Genomic DNA, 19,415 nt, shown 5'->3' with positions numbered 1-19,415 from the left:
AGAGCTTGAAAAGAAAGGGAGAAAAAGTGGTTTCTGTATACCAGGCTTAAAAGAAACTTGGAAGTGTTCAATGAAGACCCTGGCATCTGTTCTTCAGTCTCACACTCTATTTCTTTCAATCAACTCACTCTGCCTGGGAGACTATGAATGCATTCACTTGAATTGTATCAACGTGGAGAGGAACCACAGAGCCAGTCTGGGAGAGAGAGAGAGAGAGAGAGAGAGAGAGAGAGAGAGAGAGAGAGAGAGAGAGAGAGAGATGGTGTTCACTGCTCTGGTGAACCACTGCTCTGGGCCCTGGCCTTGAGAGAGAGAGAAAGAAAAGCAGAGGGGAGTCCAGCCAGCCTCTGAGGTCTGGAGTGGAGGAAGCCTTGCTTCAGGCCTCTCCCTCTTCTTAAACCACATGAATTACACTCCAAACCCCCAGGAATGTACAGGAAGCCCTGCTCTCTGACCAGCCGGGAGGTGTGAACCGTTCCAGGGCTAGGGTGACAGCATAAACGTGAGGGGCTGGCTTGTGTACATTCGCCAAAAAAAGTCAACCCTTATCTCTGAAGGTGCCGAGCCATGTTTTAAAAGATTACGCAGGCCCCCTTCCTTGACTCTCCTCAAACCCCCTTTTCTCCTGTCCCACCCATCAGTCCCCCTCCCTGGTTTCATTTACATTTCTGATTTTACCAAAACTGGGTCAGCCAAGCTTTGAAACTGTCTGTCAGCATGCAACATTTATTTTAGCAAGGCTTTGGGGCTCTGGCCAAATCTTTATCCTTTACAATACAACTTACAGTCTCTTATCTGGTTCTGTTCTGCATTAGGCCCGAACTGCACTCACGGTTCTGAAATGAGCTGGCGCATACCAGAGAGGGCAGGCTGTGCCAGAGATTCTTAAGCCAGGGTTATTATTGCAGTTACAGGGCTACAGGTTTCTCATACTTAACTGATCTGGGAATGAAGGCCCAGAGAAATACCTACTGTAGCTGCTCGTGCTGTGCCTTAGACTTGAGCTCTTTATAGGCCTGGTGCATGAAGCTTTCATAGAGGGTGTGGTTTGCATTTGGGACTGAGTAACTACATTGAGACAGGACAGATTTCCCTCTTTCTGCTGTTATCCCGGAGAAAAGTGTTGCCCCTCTTTTGCCCTCCTTCAATTGGGGATTTGATTTAGAATCTCTCTCCGGTAATGAGACAGGTTTATTACTCGGGCCAATTAAATCCTCCTTAAATGCTCTGCTCTGGTGCCATAAATTCACCAGGAAGTCTTCATTAGTCAATCAGCATTTCCACTGCTAATCACTGAGGCAAACACAGATATGCTGCCTCAGCCAGAACAATGCTATACTCTGTAGTAGCTCAAGGCTAGCCCACCACCAGCACAGCGCTAGTACAAAGCTAGCCCATACAATAAATCAACAGGGGGTGATGTACTCCCATCTCCAGACTTGAATGCACTCCCCTGCCAGTATTTGTCATAATTTACTGTTATATGGGTCCATATCCAATGAAGCTGTGTGTATCCCCAAAAGACAAACAAACAAAACCAACTGGAACAATAGGATGAAGTGATAAACGGCAACCGCCTGTTGAGCCAAGACTGGTGCTTCTGGGGCTGTATTGTGAACCCTGCTGGAGAACAGGTCAGCGAAAGCAGCTTACATTTCATCGCGACAATAGACTAACATTTCAACTTCTGTTGCTATTACGCCTGAGAAGTAATGCTGTTATACTCTAGTAACATCATTGTAATAGTATGCTTATTACAGAAGTGTAATAAGGACCAGTTTTATCACTGTGTGATACAATACATACATGATAAGTAAAGGGAATCAATGTAATGTAATGGGATCACGTTATCAGTGTTTTTATTCTCTATATGTGTTCAAGTTAATACTGTACTGGAAAGTTGGCTGCAATCAAGACACTTGAGCTACAAGAGGGGGCACAACTGATGTTCTCTGCCCATTCCAAGTGGAAAAGTCAGTGGAGAATAGGAATTGCATGACATGGACTATCCTTGTAGAATGAACTGAAAGATGAGCTGTGGTAAATTGTTAAAGCTCTTCTGAGAATAGTAGTGTGATTCACTCTGGCTCGCCATCCGCTGAAATCATACCCAAGAAGCCTTCAACTGTTCATCAGCAGAACAGCCAACTGTTCACATGCTGTGTTGTGGCCGCCTGCCTGTGTTACTATTTATTTGTTTTCCTTATTGCGTACTATTTGAATCTCACAAACATAATAGTGAGGTGATAAAGTAGGTATTAAACACAGTAATAAACAAAAACTACATTTTCTCTGCTACTGTAATTTCATGTTGAAATGGGCTCTAAAACAACCACTGGGAGCCATTCATTGGTTTAATCACAACAAGAGTGGCTAAAAACATTGTCATGGCCTTTTGTTGTGAGGGAGAGGAGCAGTCAGAATATAGGTCATGCCGGTGGTGTTGAGATTGGGTTCAGATGCGGTCTGTCTGCTAGTCTGTGGGGTTTAGGGGGGAAGAGAGTGTGGGCTGTCTGAGAGAGTTTACACAGCCCCCGGAATGTAACAGAAGTAATACCAACATCGGGTACAGACAAAAACACTGCATGCAGTTTGGATTTGGTATCATTGTAAAAGACTGCATACTCTTTTTAACAACTGTCATGAGTTAATGGCTGGGTTATTGTTCTTCATGTCTTCAGATCATGCAAAGACCAAAACATATCGATCGCATTTATTTATTAAACAACTACAGGCCCGTAACCAAACTTCAACATGACTTCTGTGTATGTCACTACAAATTTCTGGCAATTGCATTACTTTCCCCAGTCCCCTCTCTGGGCCCTTTGTCCATTTTCAGGGAAATGTATCTGAGTTAAAGTGAAAACAAGATGAAGTTACCACAGCCTGCCTTTCAAGAGCTACCTGGGTGGGCGGCACAAGATCTGCCTGACGTGAATGTACACAGCAAGAGTCAGCACACAACGCCTCATCTGGAATGGAGACAAGAGCTGGAACCAAGTCTCTCCTGGTTCTATTGAGGTAAATAACTAGCTACAGTACTGAGGTGTCACTGGCTGAGCTAAAGCATAATGTTCTGCTAAACCAAACACTCAGTCATGCAGGTGAGGGAAACCCCTGACAAATGCCTTTGAAAGTAGAGGAGTATTGTGTGATTTCACACAAAGAGGTAACAGGAGCAGTGGTACTGTAGGCCCAGAGCCTGCAGAGAGTAGGCAGGGTGGAAAGTCCTGTATGCATACAGCGAATCCCATGGGATCTCATTAGAAGCCAGGAGTGGCATTCCCGGAGATACCCTCCTGGCTTGGAACACAGGACAGAATTTGGGACACAGCATGAGAAAAGCCCTCTTGCTCCGGTCCACATGGTGTGTGTGTGTGTGTGTGTGTGTGTGTGTGTGTGTGTGTGTGTGTGTGTGTGCCTGCGTGCATGCAGTCTCCCTCCCGTCCAATTCTAAGGTCTCCCCTTTCACGTTTCCTGAAGCCCCAAGGCATTGTGGGAGCTTTTCAACTGAGTTCAGTTTGCAGTGATTCATATTCTCCTACAATACACACTTACATGATCAACCACACACACAGGCACATTATCACACACATCATCACCATGCACATGCATAGTCCTGCACACACACACACACACACACACACACACACACACACACACACACACACACACACACACACACACACACACACACACACACACACACACACACACACACACACAGCAGGCCAGTCAGGCCCAGACAGTATGGAAATGTTTATCCAGCCGATGGGGCACGGTAGGGGTCTCCCCCCTCTAGGACAGACAGCCTATAACACAGCCAGACAGCACAATACACACTGTTTCCAACATGGGCCGCCAACACTACTGTTAACCCAACCACGTCTGGGCATTCACTTAGTGCACGGCAAATCTGCACAAATGAGGTAAGGGAGGTGCAGCATTTTACTAGAATAGTATTTCAGCAAACTATGTCTCCATAGTCAGAGGATATTACACAGTGTTAACAACAGAGCAGTCCAATTAGTGCAGAAGTGCTGCGTATTGAGAAAGGTCATACTGCTATGATGCTAATAATCATTGTACAGTATGGTATGCCACAGCATATGTTGACATACCACAAAATGATGTATTGTAGAAACAAACTAATGTGGTATAACTAATGGTTATACAGTACACTGTGCACTTGCAATTTTTTTTTCTAAAAACACACAGGCCTGTCGTAGAGTGACTGTGTTGTGACACTAAAGCATAGATTGAGTGCTGTATTGGGAGCAGTGTTCCAGGTCTCAGACAATTTAAGAGGCAATGAAACACTTGACTAGAGCACATCTCCCTCTCCCCCTGAAGCCCTCTCTCTGAGGAGAGCTCCCTCTGCTCTGAGGAAGTCAGGGTGCTTTAACTTATGGCAGGACTCTAACAGCCATGTCATTAAAACCAGGAGATCTCACAATGGTAGCACAGCTCCTCCACAGCCAACGAGAGAGAGAGAGAAGAAGGAGGGAAGCCAGACGGAGGGCGAGAAAGAAATAGCTCATAATGAATTGTGAGGCTTAGCTTATGTGATACAGTAATACTTTTGGACAGTGTACAACATAACTCCCCTGTCTGTGCAAGCAATACATTTACATATGTCAGTTCAGTATGTACGTAACACACTGTATGTACATATAGCCTGCAAGGAGGATGCATGAGGTTCACATCAGGATGATTAATAAATGCATAGAAATGCTTACATTGTTTAGGGCATGTATCCAGGATTGTGCTGTTATGATACGTGTGTTAGGAATGTTTCTATACATTAAAAATTTCAACAAAGTTCCCCAAGAAACCAAATTTACTTCACATCGGCCAATGTTTTGCAAACGGCTCTCTGCTGTAGCCATCGTAGCTTGAGTCAAGTTTTCAGGCCAAGTTTTCACAATCTATCGACTGTTTCAATGATGAGTGAAGAGATGACTTGCGGCCCACTATCGCTTCAAATATCAATGGGCGTCATTGACTTTTTCCTGCACTTTTCTTCCGCTTTCACACCTTTACCCTAGCCCTGACACCTATACTAGGTCCCCTGGCTCCTGTGGTCTCGCAGGGCTGGGGCTGAGTGTGCAGGGACCAGATGGCCTAGTAACCTCTGTGAAGGTGACCTCACTCCCGTTCACATTGATACGGTAATAAAGGAAGGCTAGCTCTCCCCTGGGCCTGAGAAAAACAGGCCGCCCAGGAGTCAACCCCAGCCCTCAGAGCCTTCAAAGCCAGGTGTGAGGGGCCTGCAGAGGGGTCCAGAGCAGGACCAAGACCCTGCTCACATCACAGAGGGAGCATTAACCAGCCCCAGGCCCCTCTGTGCCTCTGGAGGAGAGGGAAGGAAAAGGGCGGGGGTGGGGTGGGGGGGTTAGGGTTAGGGTTAGGGTTAGAGGAGAGAGGGTGATGGGGGTTGTCGAAAAGGGTGAGGAGAGCTAAGAGTGAAATATCTACCACTTACAGTGACTGCAATGTTCCATAGAGCTGCGCTTATTGTCTGCTGGAAACCTGTTCTTTATGCAATATGCATACCTAGTGGTGTACATGTGTGACTGACTGCTGCCTTTTCATCAAAAGTCAGCTCTTCCAGGTTTTTATACATGAGAAACAGCAAAACAGTTTTTGTCTGGAGGTTTTAACACACTCCAGACAGATGAGTTGGAGGCTGAAATCCTGGTCCTATTGGCCTTGAGTTGGAGCATGGAGAAACTCTAAACGTGTTTACTGCAAAACCCATGGGGTAAGTATAAGCAATGCTTAATACCAAAACAATGATTTATATTTGGCCAGGCTCCTCCTGTTGTTGTGCTTGGCTGTCTGTATGTGAATGTGTGTGTGTGTGTGTGTGTATGTGTGTGTGTGTGTGTGTGTGTGTGTATGTGCATGTGTGCGTGTGTGCGTGTGAGAGAAAGAGAAATCTCAGGGTTCTTATTTACTCCCCACTAGGGATTCCCAATGACAGAGGTTCTCTCTTTGAGGTGATCAGTGTTAAAGCAGGCATATCTAAACACAACATCTTTGACCCGTGTGTGTGTGTGCGTATGTGTGTGTGTGTGTGTCTTCCAACATATGCGCTCAAGAGGGAAAATGATCTACACCCCACATTTCCTCAGCTGGTCATGAGAAAATAGGTCAGAAGTTGAAACAGGTTACAGGGGCTTTCGGGAGAGTAACAATATGGCGTTCTCATGGTAACGCAGCAGAAATGTGGGAAGAGACAGGGTGGGGTCCAGAGAGATGAAGGAATAAATAAACACATGGAGAAATAAACAGAGCCCCAGAGAAACCAGATTGACCCCGACATTCTATCAGAACTCAACAAAGAAGTGGAAAAAGAAAGGGAAAGAACACAAATGGGGGTGAACAAGAGGGGGTAAGTCTTCAAGTGGTCCCGTTACTCAGAGTACAGTGACACACACAGCTCTTTCATGTGGGGAACTCTCAGGTTCCTAAGAGCTTGCCTGTCTCCCCATCTCTCTGGCTTGTTTGTACATTTAGAAGGCAACGCATGTGATTTATCTGTCTGAATCGGAGACCTGGCCAAGTTCAGATGGAGCTGCTGGGGTCAGAGGTCAAAATCTTAACCAGAGAATGAGGTCACTGAGGGGTCATGTTCACATACAACCAACCCCGGGGGCAATATCAGTGTTTTGTCACTGACATCCTCTTTGCCCTTTGATTTATGGAAATAAAAATAGGTCAAGAAGGCACAAGGTTGAAAAAAAGAGAGGAAACTGTACTGTAGGATAAACTGGACCTAACTGAATAAACATGTGGTGGCCAAGACGTGATTTAAATTCAAACCATACTGCCCATTAGGGTCAATTACAATGTTATTTCACAATGAAGTATGACTCTAATTTAAGAAAAACTTCATCAATTAATAACAAAGAGGTGTCTGGGCTATGTAACTCAAAATTAATTGCAGCATTGGTTTTGTTCAGACCAAAAATAGTTTGATCCAAGCCTGTGCACAAAAAAGGAATGAACTTGTGAAGCACAACCTGTTCTATCCAAATTTATCACCAACAAAGCAACAAAACGTCTTTTATTCCAACGGAGAGGGAGAATATGAGAAAAAGAGAGGCGAGAGAGAGGAGGGAAATTAGTTTTATGATCTGCAACATCCTGCCAGCATTTTTATTGGACGCTTAAGCATGTATGACCTGCCCTCTCGCAGCGGGCTGTTAAATGGTAGTGACCTTGGTGGGTGTTTTGACCCCCCCCCCCACAACCCCCCTACCATCCCAACCCTATCTGGTCTCTAAAGACAGCAGCCCCCTCCACCGCCTTCTAACAGGCTTGACATCTGACCTCAACAACATGGGACAGATAAATTAACAAGCTGCTACATTGGCCTAATTTCCCCCATATTAGCCATGGCATACATTTAGGGTTGTTTACAGTATGTGCTTAAGCATGGTGTGTGTGTGTGTGTGTGTGTGTGTGTGTGTGTGTGTGTGTGTGTGTGTGTGTGTGTGTGTGTGTGTGTGTGTGTGTGTGTGTGCCATCAAACTGAGTCATTAATTCAAATGGCCTATGTAAACACATGTGGCTCTGGATAGGTTTATGGAGACTGGTAAAAACCAGAGCGTTGCAGCATTGATGAATAACTTCCCTGATTTCCATATGCTGTTGTGCACTTACAGGTGAGAGAGGGAGAGGAGAGTGAGCTAGAGAAGGTTTGTACATACCCCTGAGGATATAGTTCTGGTAGTTCTGGTCTGCTTCAGCCCCCACTTTGATTAGACATGTGAGTCCTTCAGCCACCACAAACTCATGTACCAGGTCCTTATCATCCTGAGGAGGACAGAGTAGAGCAGTTTCAACAAGAGATGAGATGAGACGAGGAAGATAGACAAGACAGGATAAGTGTTTGAATGACATACCTTGATTGAGCTCATTACTAAACAGAAGCATTTTACAGACTGTCAGCACAATGAAAACCATGTGAAGATTAATTGTACAGTGTATGTTTGGTGCTGTACTATATGTAGTGGCCCTATACAGGATATGGTTAGCCATAACGTGGTATGCATTAGGGACTTATGAGAAACAGTTTATGCCAGTTACATGCCTGTAATACGCATTACACAAACCTACACGGTGCTTTTAAGAGCACTTGCCGGTCTTCTGAATTTTCATCTATTTACTAATGGCCTTTAAACTTTGGTAGGTATGGGTGGTTTATTAAACATAGTTCTTGTTTCCAGTAACATCAATTCAGGTAATATACTGCATTGTATTACGATACAGGGATTGCATTTCATTAAAGAGATTTATGCTAACCTTTACTACAAATATTTCCATGACAGCAACCTAGACTAACCATGTTGTGCGTTACTTTCACGGGGGACAAATTACCCAGCATGCTCCAAGCACCTAATTTCCTGTGCTCATGGCAACCCTGTGTTTTGTGCTGCTTTAAATGTTGGTTGCTAAGTGCCTGTTGCTCCCTAACATTAGGAGCTCATTCAATTAGTGGTAGAGAGGTGCTAAGAGCATTGCTGTCCTGCTGTAATGAATGGTTACACACAAAACACTTGGAGCGTGAGCACACTTCACTTTGGTGATCTGTTATTACTGACCCAAACCACACACTCTCCATCACAAACTCTGGCTCAAGTCAAAGGAAAAAATGTTGGTTCACACCACTTTATTCACATGTTGAGTCTTAGCTGTCAAATACCTCACCTTGCATCAAAAGGTGTTTTTGAACAGTTATGTAATACATTTAAAAAAAATATGGTTCTCATATAATACAAAGCTACAGTAAAACATGTAAGTAATAACTGCTCACTTGGAGAAAAATGCAGTTTTTTGTAGAATAGGCATGAGGCCCCATCTAATAATCCTCCATGTCGTGGCTATTCTCCAACGCTATTATTACCATACAATAATATAATAATCTAATTAGTGGAGTTGGATAACTTTACTTCAGCTCTGTGTGTTGAACAATGGTCAACAAGCTGACAGTATGTTAGCATATACACATCCTCTGGGAGACTACTTTATACTGCACCATATGTTAGCCTCTCACTGATATTGCTTTGTCTTTGAAGTCACCACACAGTGTTCATTGGCAGCCTGTCAGTTTTCTAATATCAAAAGCCTTGGGGGAGTAAAATGAAAAGGCACATTTTAGTCAACTGCTTATCCAAGTCTTTTTTTTTACCATAGCCTATGCTAAATTTGAGGAATTATTCTAGACACAACTAAGCAGAGCTTTGATATTGGGACATTCAATAAGATGAAAAACACATGCGGAGAACTCAGTTTTTATCATAAGCCTGAAATACATAGTGAATGGCGATGTTCCATTGTCCATGTTTTATGCTGAGTTTGTATTTTCAGCTTGTTGCGGTGGTATTTTGCTTGCGGGGCTCATGTCCGCTTGCCTCTCCACTTTATTTCCCTCTCTCGATGACAAAACCACCTGTGCCTCTCACACCTGTCGACGCGTTGGTAATTTAAGTGCGGGAGATTTTCACCAGGCTTTAGAGTGTGCTGCTGTAGGCTACCACTCAGGTGGGGAGAGAGGAGGAGAGCACCACTCACTGTAGGGTGGTCAGGGTTCTAATCCCCCCACAGGAATACACACAAGTATGTTCGGGCCAGCTTTTACATGAATCAATGATGGAGACTCCAGCCATTTGGCAAACACACTGTATTTACAAGTGTGTACTCACACAGAGCGAAACAGACAGACACACAGCTGGGCTTAGATTGAAATATCATATACACTGTGTGACCACAAACTAAGTAAGAATGGTATTCTCATGAGATTACTTTAGGTATAAACTTGAATTGGACAGCATTTACAGTAATCCACGTTCAAATACATCAATGACTACATATTGAGAGGTTGCTCCAGTCAATTGAACTTGTGTGCACAGCAACCTCCTCTTCAACTAAACTTGATAAAGTAAGTCCAAGTGTACTGAGTGAAGTGTCCTGATCTATAATTGGCCTTTCTGTCGACCTCCACCACTCTCTTTTCCATCCAACTGTCTCCTGGACTGATGGTTAACACTCCCCCTCCACAGTGGACTCCGTGCCAGGCCCAGTGTGTCAAGCTGCGCTACGGCCAAGACTAGACCTGAGTACAGCACAGCACAGCTGCCACGGAGGCAGACTACACTCACACTGCTCTGTGCAGCTAAGGCTTAGGGAAAATGTTATTGTGTGTGTGTGTGTGCATGTGTGGTGTGTATGTGCGTGTGAGTGTCTGTACGTACGTGTGTGTGTGTGTGTCTGTGTGTGTGTCTGTGTGTCTGTGTGTCATATGGTAGAATGGTAGTTAATGATAAACACAGCTACATTATATGCCAAAGCTGCAGTTATAATCAGACATCATTATGGGGCTAGTAAGAAGCAATAAGGGGAAAATTACCTGAAAGATCTGCTTGAGGGAAAACAGGGCTCTCCTCAGCTCCCGTCCATTTGAGTTGTAGAGTTTCTCTGTAAGGAAAGAGAAAGAGGGAGAAAATATCAGTTTACAGTCACAGCTGTGGTACTTTTTCATGTCAATGACTCAAGGAAAAAGCTAACAAACCCAAGCTTAGGGTCCAAAAGATTGGGGAGATAGTCACTCTATGTGTGAGTGAAAGTGTTCCTCTGGTCTCTGCCAGAGGACCAGAGAAGAACACTTTGTTACCATTGAATTAGGTTGGATGAAGTTGTTTCTGTGAAATTGGCTATCCACATTACAAAACTACAGTACGTGTCCATGAGCTGTATCCCTTCAGTGGCAGCATTGGCCATATTTCGGCTAATGCTAATATCCTCTGCAGTCAGAGATGCACCATTAGATCTTGGCCAGTGAGGAGCAATGCTATCTGGGGTACTGAGGGGAACAGTACTGTAGCTCAGAGCACATCTGTGGAGAGTTAGAGAGACACTGGACCTTTCCTGCTGACACAAACATATCTGCCCTCGACCACAACAGTGCAAAGACACAACATTGACGTCTGCTCTATAGCTACCACACTGGTTGGTTTGCCAACACGCATAGACAAAGTCAATGAGCAAATGCTGCAGGGTCCCAAAAGAACAAAATCCTTTGATACTTCCTAATTTATTTGGTTGTTAAGCCTCTTAGACCAATTACTTCCTACAACACTTACTCATTCTTATAAGACTGTATTATAATATCTTCAATATGGCACTGCACCTCCATTGTTGTTCCCTCTTTCAGCCAATGAGTGGCAGTGTTGAGCAATGAAGCATGACTAGACGACGCAGTCCTGCAGCGGAGGTATACCGCACAGGCTGTGGAGTCTCTCTGACTCAGCACAACCTGCATTACTGCTGCAGATAGCAGCAGCTACAGTATTCTTCCTCTCTCTCTCTCTCTCTCTCTCTCTCTCCATCTCCTCAACGCTTGCCTTTCTGTGTCCTCCTCACCACTTCATGATGTTCACAGATGCGTTGGCGACTAACCCTAGCCTTGAGTAATGTTTCTAATGACCTCTCTTCTCCTAGTATTCATCATCATTCCCTCAGTACAGTAAGCCTGAAAATGAGAGGGCCCCAGGGGCCCACACACACCCCTCACTGTGACAGGGGTCCTCATGAAGACATCACTAACCCTTTGCCCTACGGTGACATGCATTCTGTCCCGCTGTTCTGCGTGCAAACAAAGAGAACTCATTACAATTCCATTACTGCCATCATGTCTGTGAGTGAACTGTCGACACAAACAGCTGCCACTAATTCTATTCAGCAGTGTGAGAAACACACACAATCTGATGGGTGCATATGCTTGGGATTCAGAGCAACAGGCCTCTATTCATCATTGTTGTCCTCCTCAGCCATAGAGCAAATCCCTCCCAGCTGAAGGGGTGAGAAAGAGTGTGTACTCTGCCAGCTCTGTGGGCGCACACATCCAGTCCCAGGCCAGCCCGTCTGGACCAGACAGACACAGCCAAAGGCCTAACGGACCCCAGCGCCCTCCCTCACACACATGATACACTATCAATCAACACGTCATACAGCACCAGCCAGCAGACAGAGAGTCATGAACAAGACACATGAGGGATATTGTACTGTGAGAAGATGATGGGTATGTCTGTTATATGCCAACTGTAGAAGGAAAAATCTGTATTCAATTCAATGGGAGATTTCTCAGTTGTGCCTCTAAGGAGACACAGTTCAGGTCAAACTCAAGGCATAACTGGTGTTTAATGGCTCAATGGACTTCTGCACTGTTCCAGCAGGACACATGTGATGTGATGTGTTCTGGACTGAGCTGCGTTCAGAAACGCTATGCACGCCATATGGAGGCGTAGCCCCTTCACACCCAAATACAGAGGTTGTGTGTGTGTGTGTGTGTGTGTGTGTGCGCGCGCGGGTGTGTGTGTGTGTGCGTGCGTGCGTGCGTGCGTGCGTGTGTGTGAGTGTGAAGACAGACAGACTGCTTGGGGCTAAGCTGTGGATATGGCCTAGATCTGATGATGCACAATCATCACATGCTGAGCAACACAAAACAATCCACGCTAGATTAGCTTCTTTTCTTCCGCAGATACCTAGTTTATGGTGGTGGCACTGGAAAAACATGGATCTAACCTGGATCTAATTCCATAATAACTGGTGTGGAGAAACATATTCAGGCACATTCAATACCATACATGGCACCGATTGGGACACAGATTACTATTCATCTTTTCTAACTGTCCCAGCAACTCACTGGCATCAAACCCACAGGATATAAATCTGCCTGAGAAGTGAAGAAATATTTACAGTTACACTTTCAGTATTAACGCTGAAACAGTACATGGCTCTATGCATCATGGGAAAGAAATGTGAAATACTGTGTGAATTGCAATAACTATTATGTTAATGTCCTAAAGGGAATTTTCCCACGCTGAATATGAAAAAGGAAAATGTTGATGTTATATAGGTTGTTGCTAGTACAATAATAGTATAGAATATTGTCTCTCCTTGGCATATTGTCTCTCCTCTGAAGTTGGACCTGGGGGATAAGGGACATGAGTGATGTTGCGATGGGCACAGTTCCCATGGCAACCCAAACCCACCACACTCCCATCATACCTGTCCAGGGGATCTTAATGGCAGGTAGCCCAGATGTGGCATGCAGGTTCATGATAAGATACAACCTCACAGCCAGCTGGCATGATGCTCCCATCACCCCCACCACCATGTCTCTGCCATGGGCAAGGTACTACAGGGGCACTGCCAACCAGTCTACTACACCATATGTGGGAAATCAAAGCCTCCTGCTGCAGCATGTCGCAACAGGGTCATAACCATGACCTATGCCTCACAAGGATGACTCAAGAGTTGAGATGTTGAGAAGTCTAAACAACTGAGGTTTCTAATCACTGGAGGGTGAAGGTGAGAGAGGAAGATCATTTGAGTTACTCATCACACATTCTCCTGGCCAAGCATGAAAGGTGTTTAAATGTGCATCATGAATCAGTCGGCTCTATCTCTAGTCAGAGGTTTATTGTGTTTCCTCCCAGGATGGAAGATGTGAATCTATTTATTGGGTTTGTAAAGATCACTTGATAAGAGTACTGGCCAAAGTATAATTTCATAACAACCCTCTCGGTGATGATTCACTCCACAATTCCACTTGGTTTTACAAGACGAGGACAGTGGTGTAGCTCTATCTTATCAGTCACTCTGTTAGATTTAGGACTATTTCAAGAGGAGCATGTTTAGGGAGGGGGGGGGGGGGGGGGGTCCAATCACCAGTGGCATGGTAGTCAAATTCCTCTCTAGTGTTTCAGTGCCATTTCCACAAAGGGCCTGTGCTCCTCAACTCAGGCCTGAAGCCTGGCCTGCAATAAAACTGTCAGGGAGTTATTCCTGCCTGCCACAAAATGAAGCCCATCTGTAGAAACAGACAGCTCTTTCCCTGTCCCTGTCCGCAGTCCACACACCGGCGCGCCTCCCAAAGAGGCCCTCCTTTAATGAGAAATAGCTCTGCTCAGATTAGTTCCATACCAGCTGGCACAGATAAGTGCCCACAAAGTATGGGCCTTTTCAGCATCACAGTATTTGGGAAAGGGGGAAAAAACACAAAGTAGAGAAAGAGGAAACTAGGTATTCTGTTTGAAAGGAAATGGAACTGGACCCCAAACTCTGCAATCCTGTTCACATCAAACCCCTTCATCCCAGAGAGCAGACGTCACACACTTCACAACCGATGGTCTGCTGCATTTATCATTCACCCAGCATTGCGCCAAGCCAAATCTGAGGCTGGCAGAATGCAGTGGGATGGCGTAGAGAGCATAGTGGGGTTTTGTAATACATTCTCAGGCACAGGAGAAATACCTATCAATCCTAGAGTTGAGGTGGCATAGGAGATGACATACAAATGGGAGACAAATTACAGGACCCAAGAGCCATTGGTCCATAGTGAGACATTCATATACAGTACCTCTCTGACATGACAGAAAATATACCCCTAAACTAAATTCAAGGGGTTCAGTTTAGGTTCACTATTGGAAGGGAGAGGGAAGAGAGAGAGAGAGAGAGAGAGAGAGAGAGAGAGAGAGAGAGAGAGAGAGAGAGAGAGAGAGAGAGGGGGCATCAATCAGAATTCCTCACATTCACATATGTATTCTTTACCTGTACCAGAAACGCCTCCACCTCATGCTTTCACTTGCCAGCGTCAGCCATAGTAAAACCTGATGACTCAATAAGATGAAAGCTCTCCCCCATGCATCCCTATTATACTGTAGGCCTACTGAATCCTGCAGCTGCTATGTTGTCCTAAACCTCTATGCATGGTCTCATTGTCTACTGGAATAGCCATAGGGATGTTTCTATCCTAAAATTACAATAATTACAAAAGCAGTAAAAAATGAATCCCTATAATCACCTGGGATCTGCTCCCTCGCCGAGGGGAGTGAGGGCAGACCTGTTGTGGCCACTGACACAGGAAGGCAAACCTGGAATCTCGGGTTTGGCCTGTCCTGTCCTCCCACCCCTGGGATAGACACCTCAGAGAGCTGGCAGCTTCTCTTCTCATCTCCATGTTTAGACCAGTGCTGCCTCTGAACACTTAGTGTCTGATCAGACTCCTCATAGTCCAATTATCTCATTGCCTGTCTGCCTGTCTGTCTGCCCAGTCGGTCTATCTGACTGACCCTCAAAAAAGGTTTATTTGTTTAACAAAATTGTTTCTTTTACAACTGTTGTAAGATACAATGTCTAAAATTCATTAGTGTGGACAGTCATGTAACACATGTTTACTTCAAATGTTGTCCTCATCTTTAACCTTTTGTTTCCAGCTGATAAACTGATGAGCATCTTTTGTTCATTAACTCAATAACTCCCCTCTCTTTGCGAGCTCCTTCCCTCCACACACACACCAACATACTCATTCACTTACTTACTTGCATGCCTTTATTTCCAACAAACGCCATAAAATGAAAAGGATGACTACCATTGCTCAGGCATTGCACAGCAGGCGTAACACATAAACCAAATCCAAAAGCCCAGCCAGGAAACCCACAAAGACCCCACTGGGTAGGACAGCCCAGTGAACGCTGCTATAAATTACACTGTGTTTACTTTCAGGACAGGAGGCTTCAGAAAAGAGGATGGGAAAGAGGAGGGGGGGGGGTTGTTCCTGTTTGATGTCTGTAGAACTTAATTTCTACACGCAACTCGTTGGCCCCTGTGTAGTCTAACCGTAACCCAGACAGAATAGTCTAACCCTAACACAGGCAGAGTAGTCTAACCGTAACCCAGACAGAATAGTATGAAGCCAATCTGCATCATTAGGACAGGAATAGAGATGACATCATGTTTGAATTCATGCCTTTAATCATAGGCAGAGACAGACAATGTGTACTCTATGGCATATAGAATGGTAGTAGACATATACTGTATACAATGTCCATAGAAGACACCTTTAACAGGCACATCTCGTATGCTACAGTATGCCACTAATTGTGCAGTCGTTTTCCTTAATATAGGCATTGCAAACTTTAATTGGGGTTTTGTTTTGGGAAAGAATGACAAGTACTGCAATCTAGTTGATGCAGTTGTTGAGTTTATTGGGTGAAACGGATGGCACAGATTGTAATGATAGTGGCCTATTGTGAGGTAAATGACTCACAAGTATGCAGGTCAATCTCAACATTGAATGTGAAAATTGAGTGTGAACTTGAGCACTACCACAACAACTCGCGTGGGTGATGAGTGTTAGCAAGCAACCGCATCCAGCTAGACCACTGAGTGGCTCAGCATCACCCCCACGGCTGTTTGCTACAATTTCCAGAAGAAAACTCTGATGCACTCTCTCTCTCTCTCTCTCTCTCTCTCTCTCTCTCTCTCTCTCTGTGGACATGCTCAGTGTTACTGTACAGTTACAGCCCACTCATGACCTTCAGCACAGTGGTCAGCCAGAGATGGTCACTCCTCAGAGCTGGTCCCAATGATTCCAATCCAGTACCCGCCCTTCAGCTGCACTGTATTTAGCCCAGCAGTGGAGCCTTTCCCACTGGGCTTTCAGGGCCAGTGAGTCTGTCTCTGTGAGAGGTGAGGGTGGTCAGCCTCAAAGGACCTGAGGTCAGAGCCAGGGCCATCTGGGAGAGAGGCAGTGCTCTCTCAAACGTGGGAGAGCAACACAGCATCGCCTGCCATGATGGCACAGACAAAACTGCCCCATCTTTCATTTCTTCTCCTGGTATTTTTATGACAACTCATTTGGTTTATGTGCACCGGGCTCTCTCTGTCACGAAACACAGCAGCACTTTAGCCACAGCATCACTCTCTTTCTTTTTCCCTTCTCCCTCCCTCCCTCCCTCTCTCTCTCTCTTTCTCTCTCTCTCTCTCTCTCTCTCTCTCTCTCTCTCTCTCTCTCTCTCTCTCTCTCTCTTTCTCTCTCTCGGCAAATGCTGTTCCTAATTTATGGAGAGAAAACAGAAGTAATTAAGGGGAGAGACCTCCCAACATGTGTATGGGCTCGTAACGTGCTTCTTTGTGGACTGGAGGGCTTCTTTGCTTTCATCTTTTCCCCGTAGAACAAAAACATGAGGTGGATGATGGGTCAATAAAATGAGATGAATGCACTGGGGTGGAAATCATTAGGAAGGATTGCAGGTAAGGATGAGATCACTCTAAATGAGTTTGGGCTTTGAGTGCAACCAGAGAGGAAACTGAAACAATTAGCACGCAAATGTTAGAGTTTACTTGGTCAATTTTCTAGGATAGAGTGTGTGTGTGTGCGTGCGTGCGTGCGTGCGTGCGTGCGTGCGTGCGTGCGTGCGTGCGTGCGTGCGTGCACACTCACACAAACACCCGTTTACAGTGGTGCACAGAAGAATATGGAAGCTAATTAATTTGTTCCTGCCACTTGGAGTTTCTTCAAATGGTTTGGGAGCATTGATGGGAGACAGATGGGGAGAGTGGCTTTGATTAGAGAAACCCAAGCTGTGGCCACACAGACTGAAAGCTCTGTCATTGGGACCAGGCTTCACAGGAAGGGCTGCCTCTACCCACGGGGCCTCACTGTCCCTGCAATTCCTGTCGCACTTTCAGACAGACGGACAGACAGACGAACAGACAGACAGACAGACAGACAGACAGACAGACAGACAGACAGGAGGATACATTGGATCTTTGTCTGGTTCACATCAACACTGACTGATCACCTTCTTCACTTTACATGGATGTAAAGCTGTTAATAAAGTGAGGATTAACATGCATGTCCTGTACTGTATGAGCTGTGGTTATCCCTCCAGTGACATCGGATCTTAGCGCTCAGAGCTCATATCTACAACGTAGTGGTATTATGGCTGAGATTCAAATAAAAACATCACATCTTGCAAGCTATCTCATTACAACAGGGGCAAAAATGCAAATAAACTTGGTTAATACATGCTGATTTGATTTCCTTCACGGATGTTGTACCTAGACTTCCTCTAAACAGCAGGGAAAAGGCTTAGTGTCATTAAAATCCCACGGGAACAGTGGAGAGATTAGGTTTCTGGGCTGTGACACCCTATCCTGGCAGGGGCATCCGATACCCTGGCATACCTCCGCCAAGTTCCCAGAAACAAGAGACTGGGTCGCATTCATTGTCCCTCATGGAACCTGTGAAATCGGATCACTCTGTTTATTGATGTGTTTATATAAAACACTCTTTGTAAACGTTTATGCTTTTGTCAGGTCACAACGGGTTCCTTAGAGAAGGCATCAATAGCCCAGTTTTCAAGATTAAGGTAGCTGGGGTAAAGTGCTTAGTTAGCTTGAAATATGTTCATACGCTGTCATTGCTCATTAGAAAGGATAACAACATCAAAACTCTGTGAAGCATAATGAGCTATAGAGCACAATGAGACCATCACAGAGCATTTCTTCCCTGGTAACCCTCCAACATAAATTGCATGTTAACCGTTCATCAAGATTGTATCTTATGCTGTCAGAGAGAAAACAAGTAGACAGTGAGTGTGGAATGTGTAGAATTTCAGACAGAGGAGCATGGCTGTAGGACCAACGTGAGGACAGACACATCTTTCATAAGTAGCCTACCTGTCTAATGAGTCATTCCTGAGCAGCTAGCAGGTGGGTTGACCCTCCCCCCCCCCCCCCCCAACCTCCCCCTACCTCCCACCCCCTCCCTGGGGCTTCCCCCTCTCCCTGACAGTGACACAGATACGTAGCGGAGCGGAGGAGAGGATGAGAATGAGAGAATGCATGCGCACATTCAGCGGGTCAGACAAAGGATTGACACAGATACACTGGGGGATCCACAATGGGACCAGTGAAGGGTGTTTTGGGTGTGTTGACATCTCATGTGCTGGATATGATATACAGTACTGGAGCTTTGAACATACAGTATCCCCAAGCAATAAGGTCAGATAGATGAAATCATTAAAACATGATGATTAGAGATGTCCGCTCATTGTTTATGTTCATCTTAGAAGCAGTTTCTATAGGCTCTCTGGGCCATGGTGACGTACAGTATGTTCTGCTAACCTATTTTCTGTATGAGCAGAGTAAGCCTGTCCACATGTGTCACTTGGCAGCTACAATAGCTCTAAAGTCTTCTATAAAACCAGCCACGTGCGTATGGATGCAGTAACAGATGTTGAAAGGCTAGGATTTCAAAGCCTTGTCCATCACCATCACACGTGTGCGCAGAGTGCATTTTCACACTGTGACGCTCGTAAAAGTGTCCCCAAAAGTCAGGTGCTCTCGGCAGGTTGGGCTTTATGATCACACTGCTGCATCTTAGGTTTTACTTCACCGGGATCCTTGTCACGTAGTTGACTGCCAAAATCTGGGTTTAAGTCTCCCCTTTTCAAAGCAAGGGCTGGAAAACTTTACTGAACAATGACCCTGATGACTCCCTGCCTCTTTCTTCCCTCCTTTCCTCACTCCCTCCTTCCTCTCTCCCCCCTCCCCCT

General features: G+C 45.2%; 1 protein-coding gene across 2 annotated transcripts in view; it reads right to left on the bottom strand.

Moving 5' to 3' along the window:
- fhod3b (formin homology 2 domain containing 3b) overlaps nucleotides 1–19,415 on the bottom strand; it is an 88,877-nt gene that overhangs the window by 25,470 nt on the left and 43,992 nt on the right. For both annotated transcript variants that reach the window (XM_083678877.1, XM_083678878.1), the window contains 2 exons: nucleotides 10,418–10,485; nucleotides 7,719–7,824 (listed from right to left, as the gene is read on the bottom strand). In XM_083678877.1, the coding sequence (XP_083535003.1) occupies nucleotides 7,719–7,824; nucleotides 10,418–10,485 (174 nt within the window). The remainder of the gene's footprint in view (nucleotides 1–7,718; nucleotides 7,825–10,417; nucleotides 10,486–19,415) is intronic.

This window comes from Argentina silus, assembly GCF_951799395.1.
Source record: "Argentina silus genome assembly, chromosome: 10".
In the NCBI taxonomy this organism is placed as follows: domain Eukaryota; kingdom Metazoa; phylum Chordata; class Actinopteri; order Argentiniformes; family Argentinidae; genus Argentina; species Argentina silus.
Note: the sequence above shows the minus strand (reverse complement) of the source record. Positions and strands in the feature narration are given on the sequence as shown.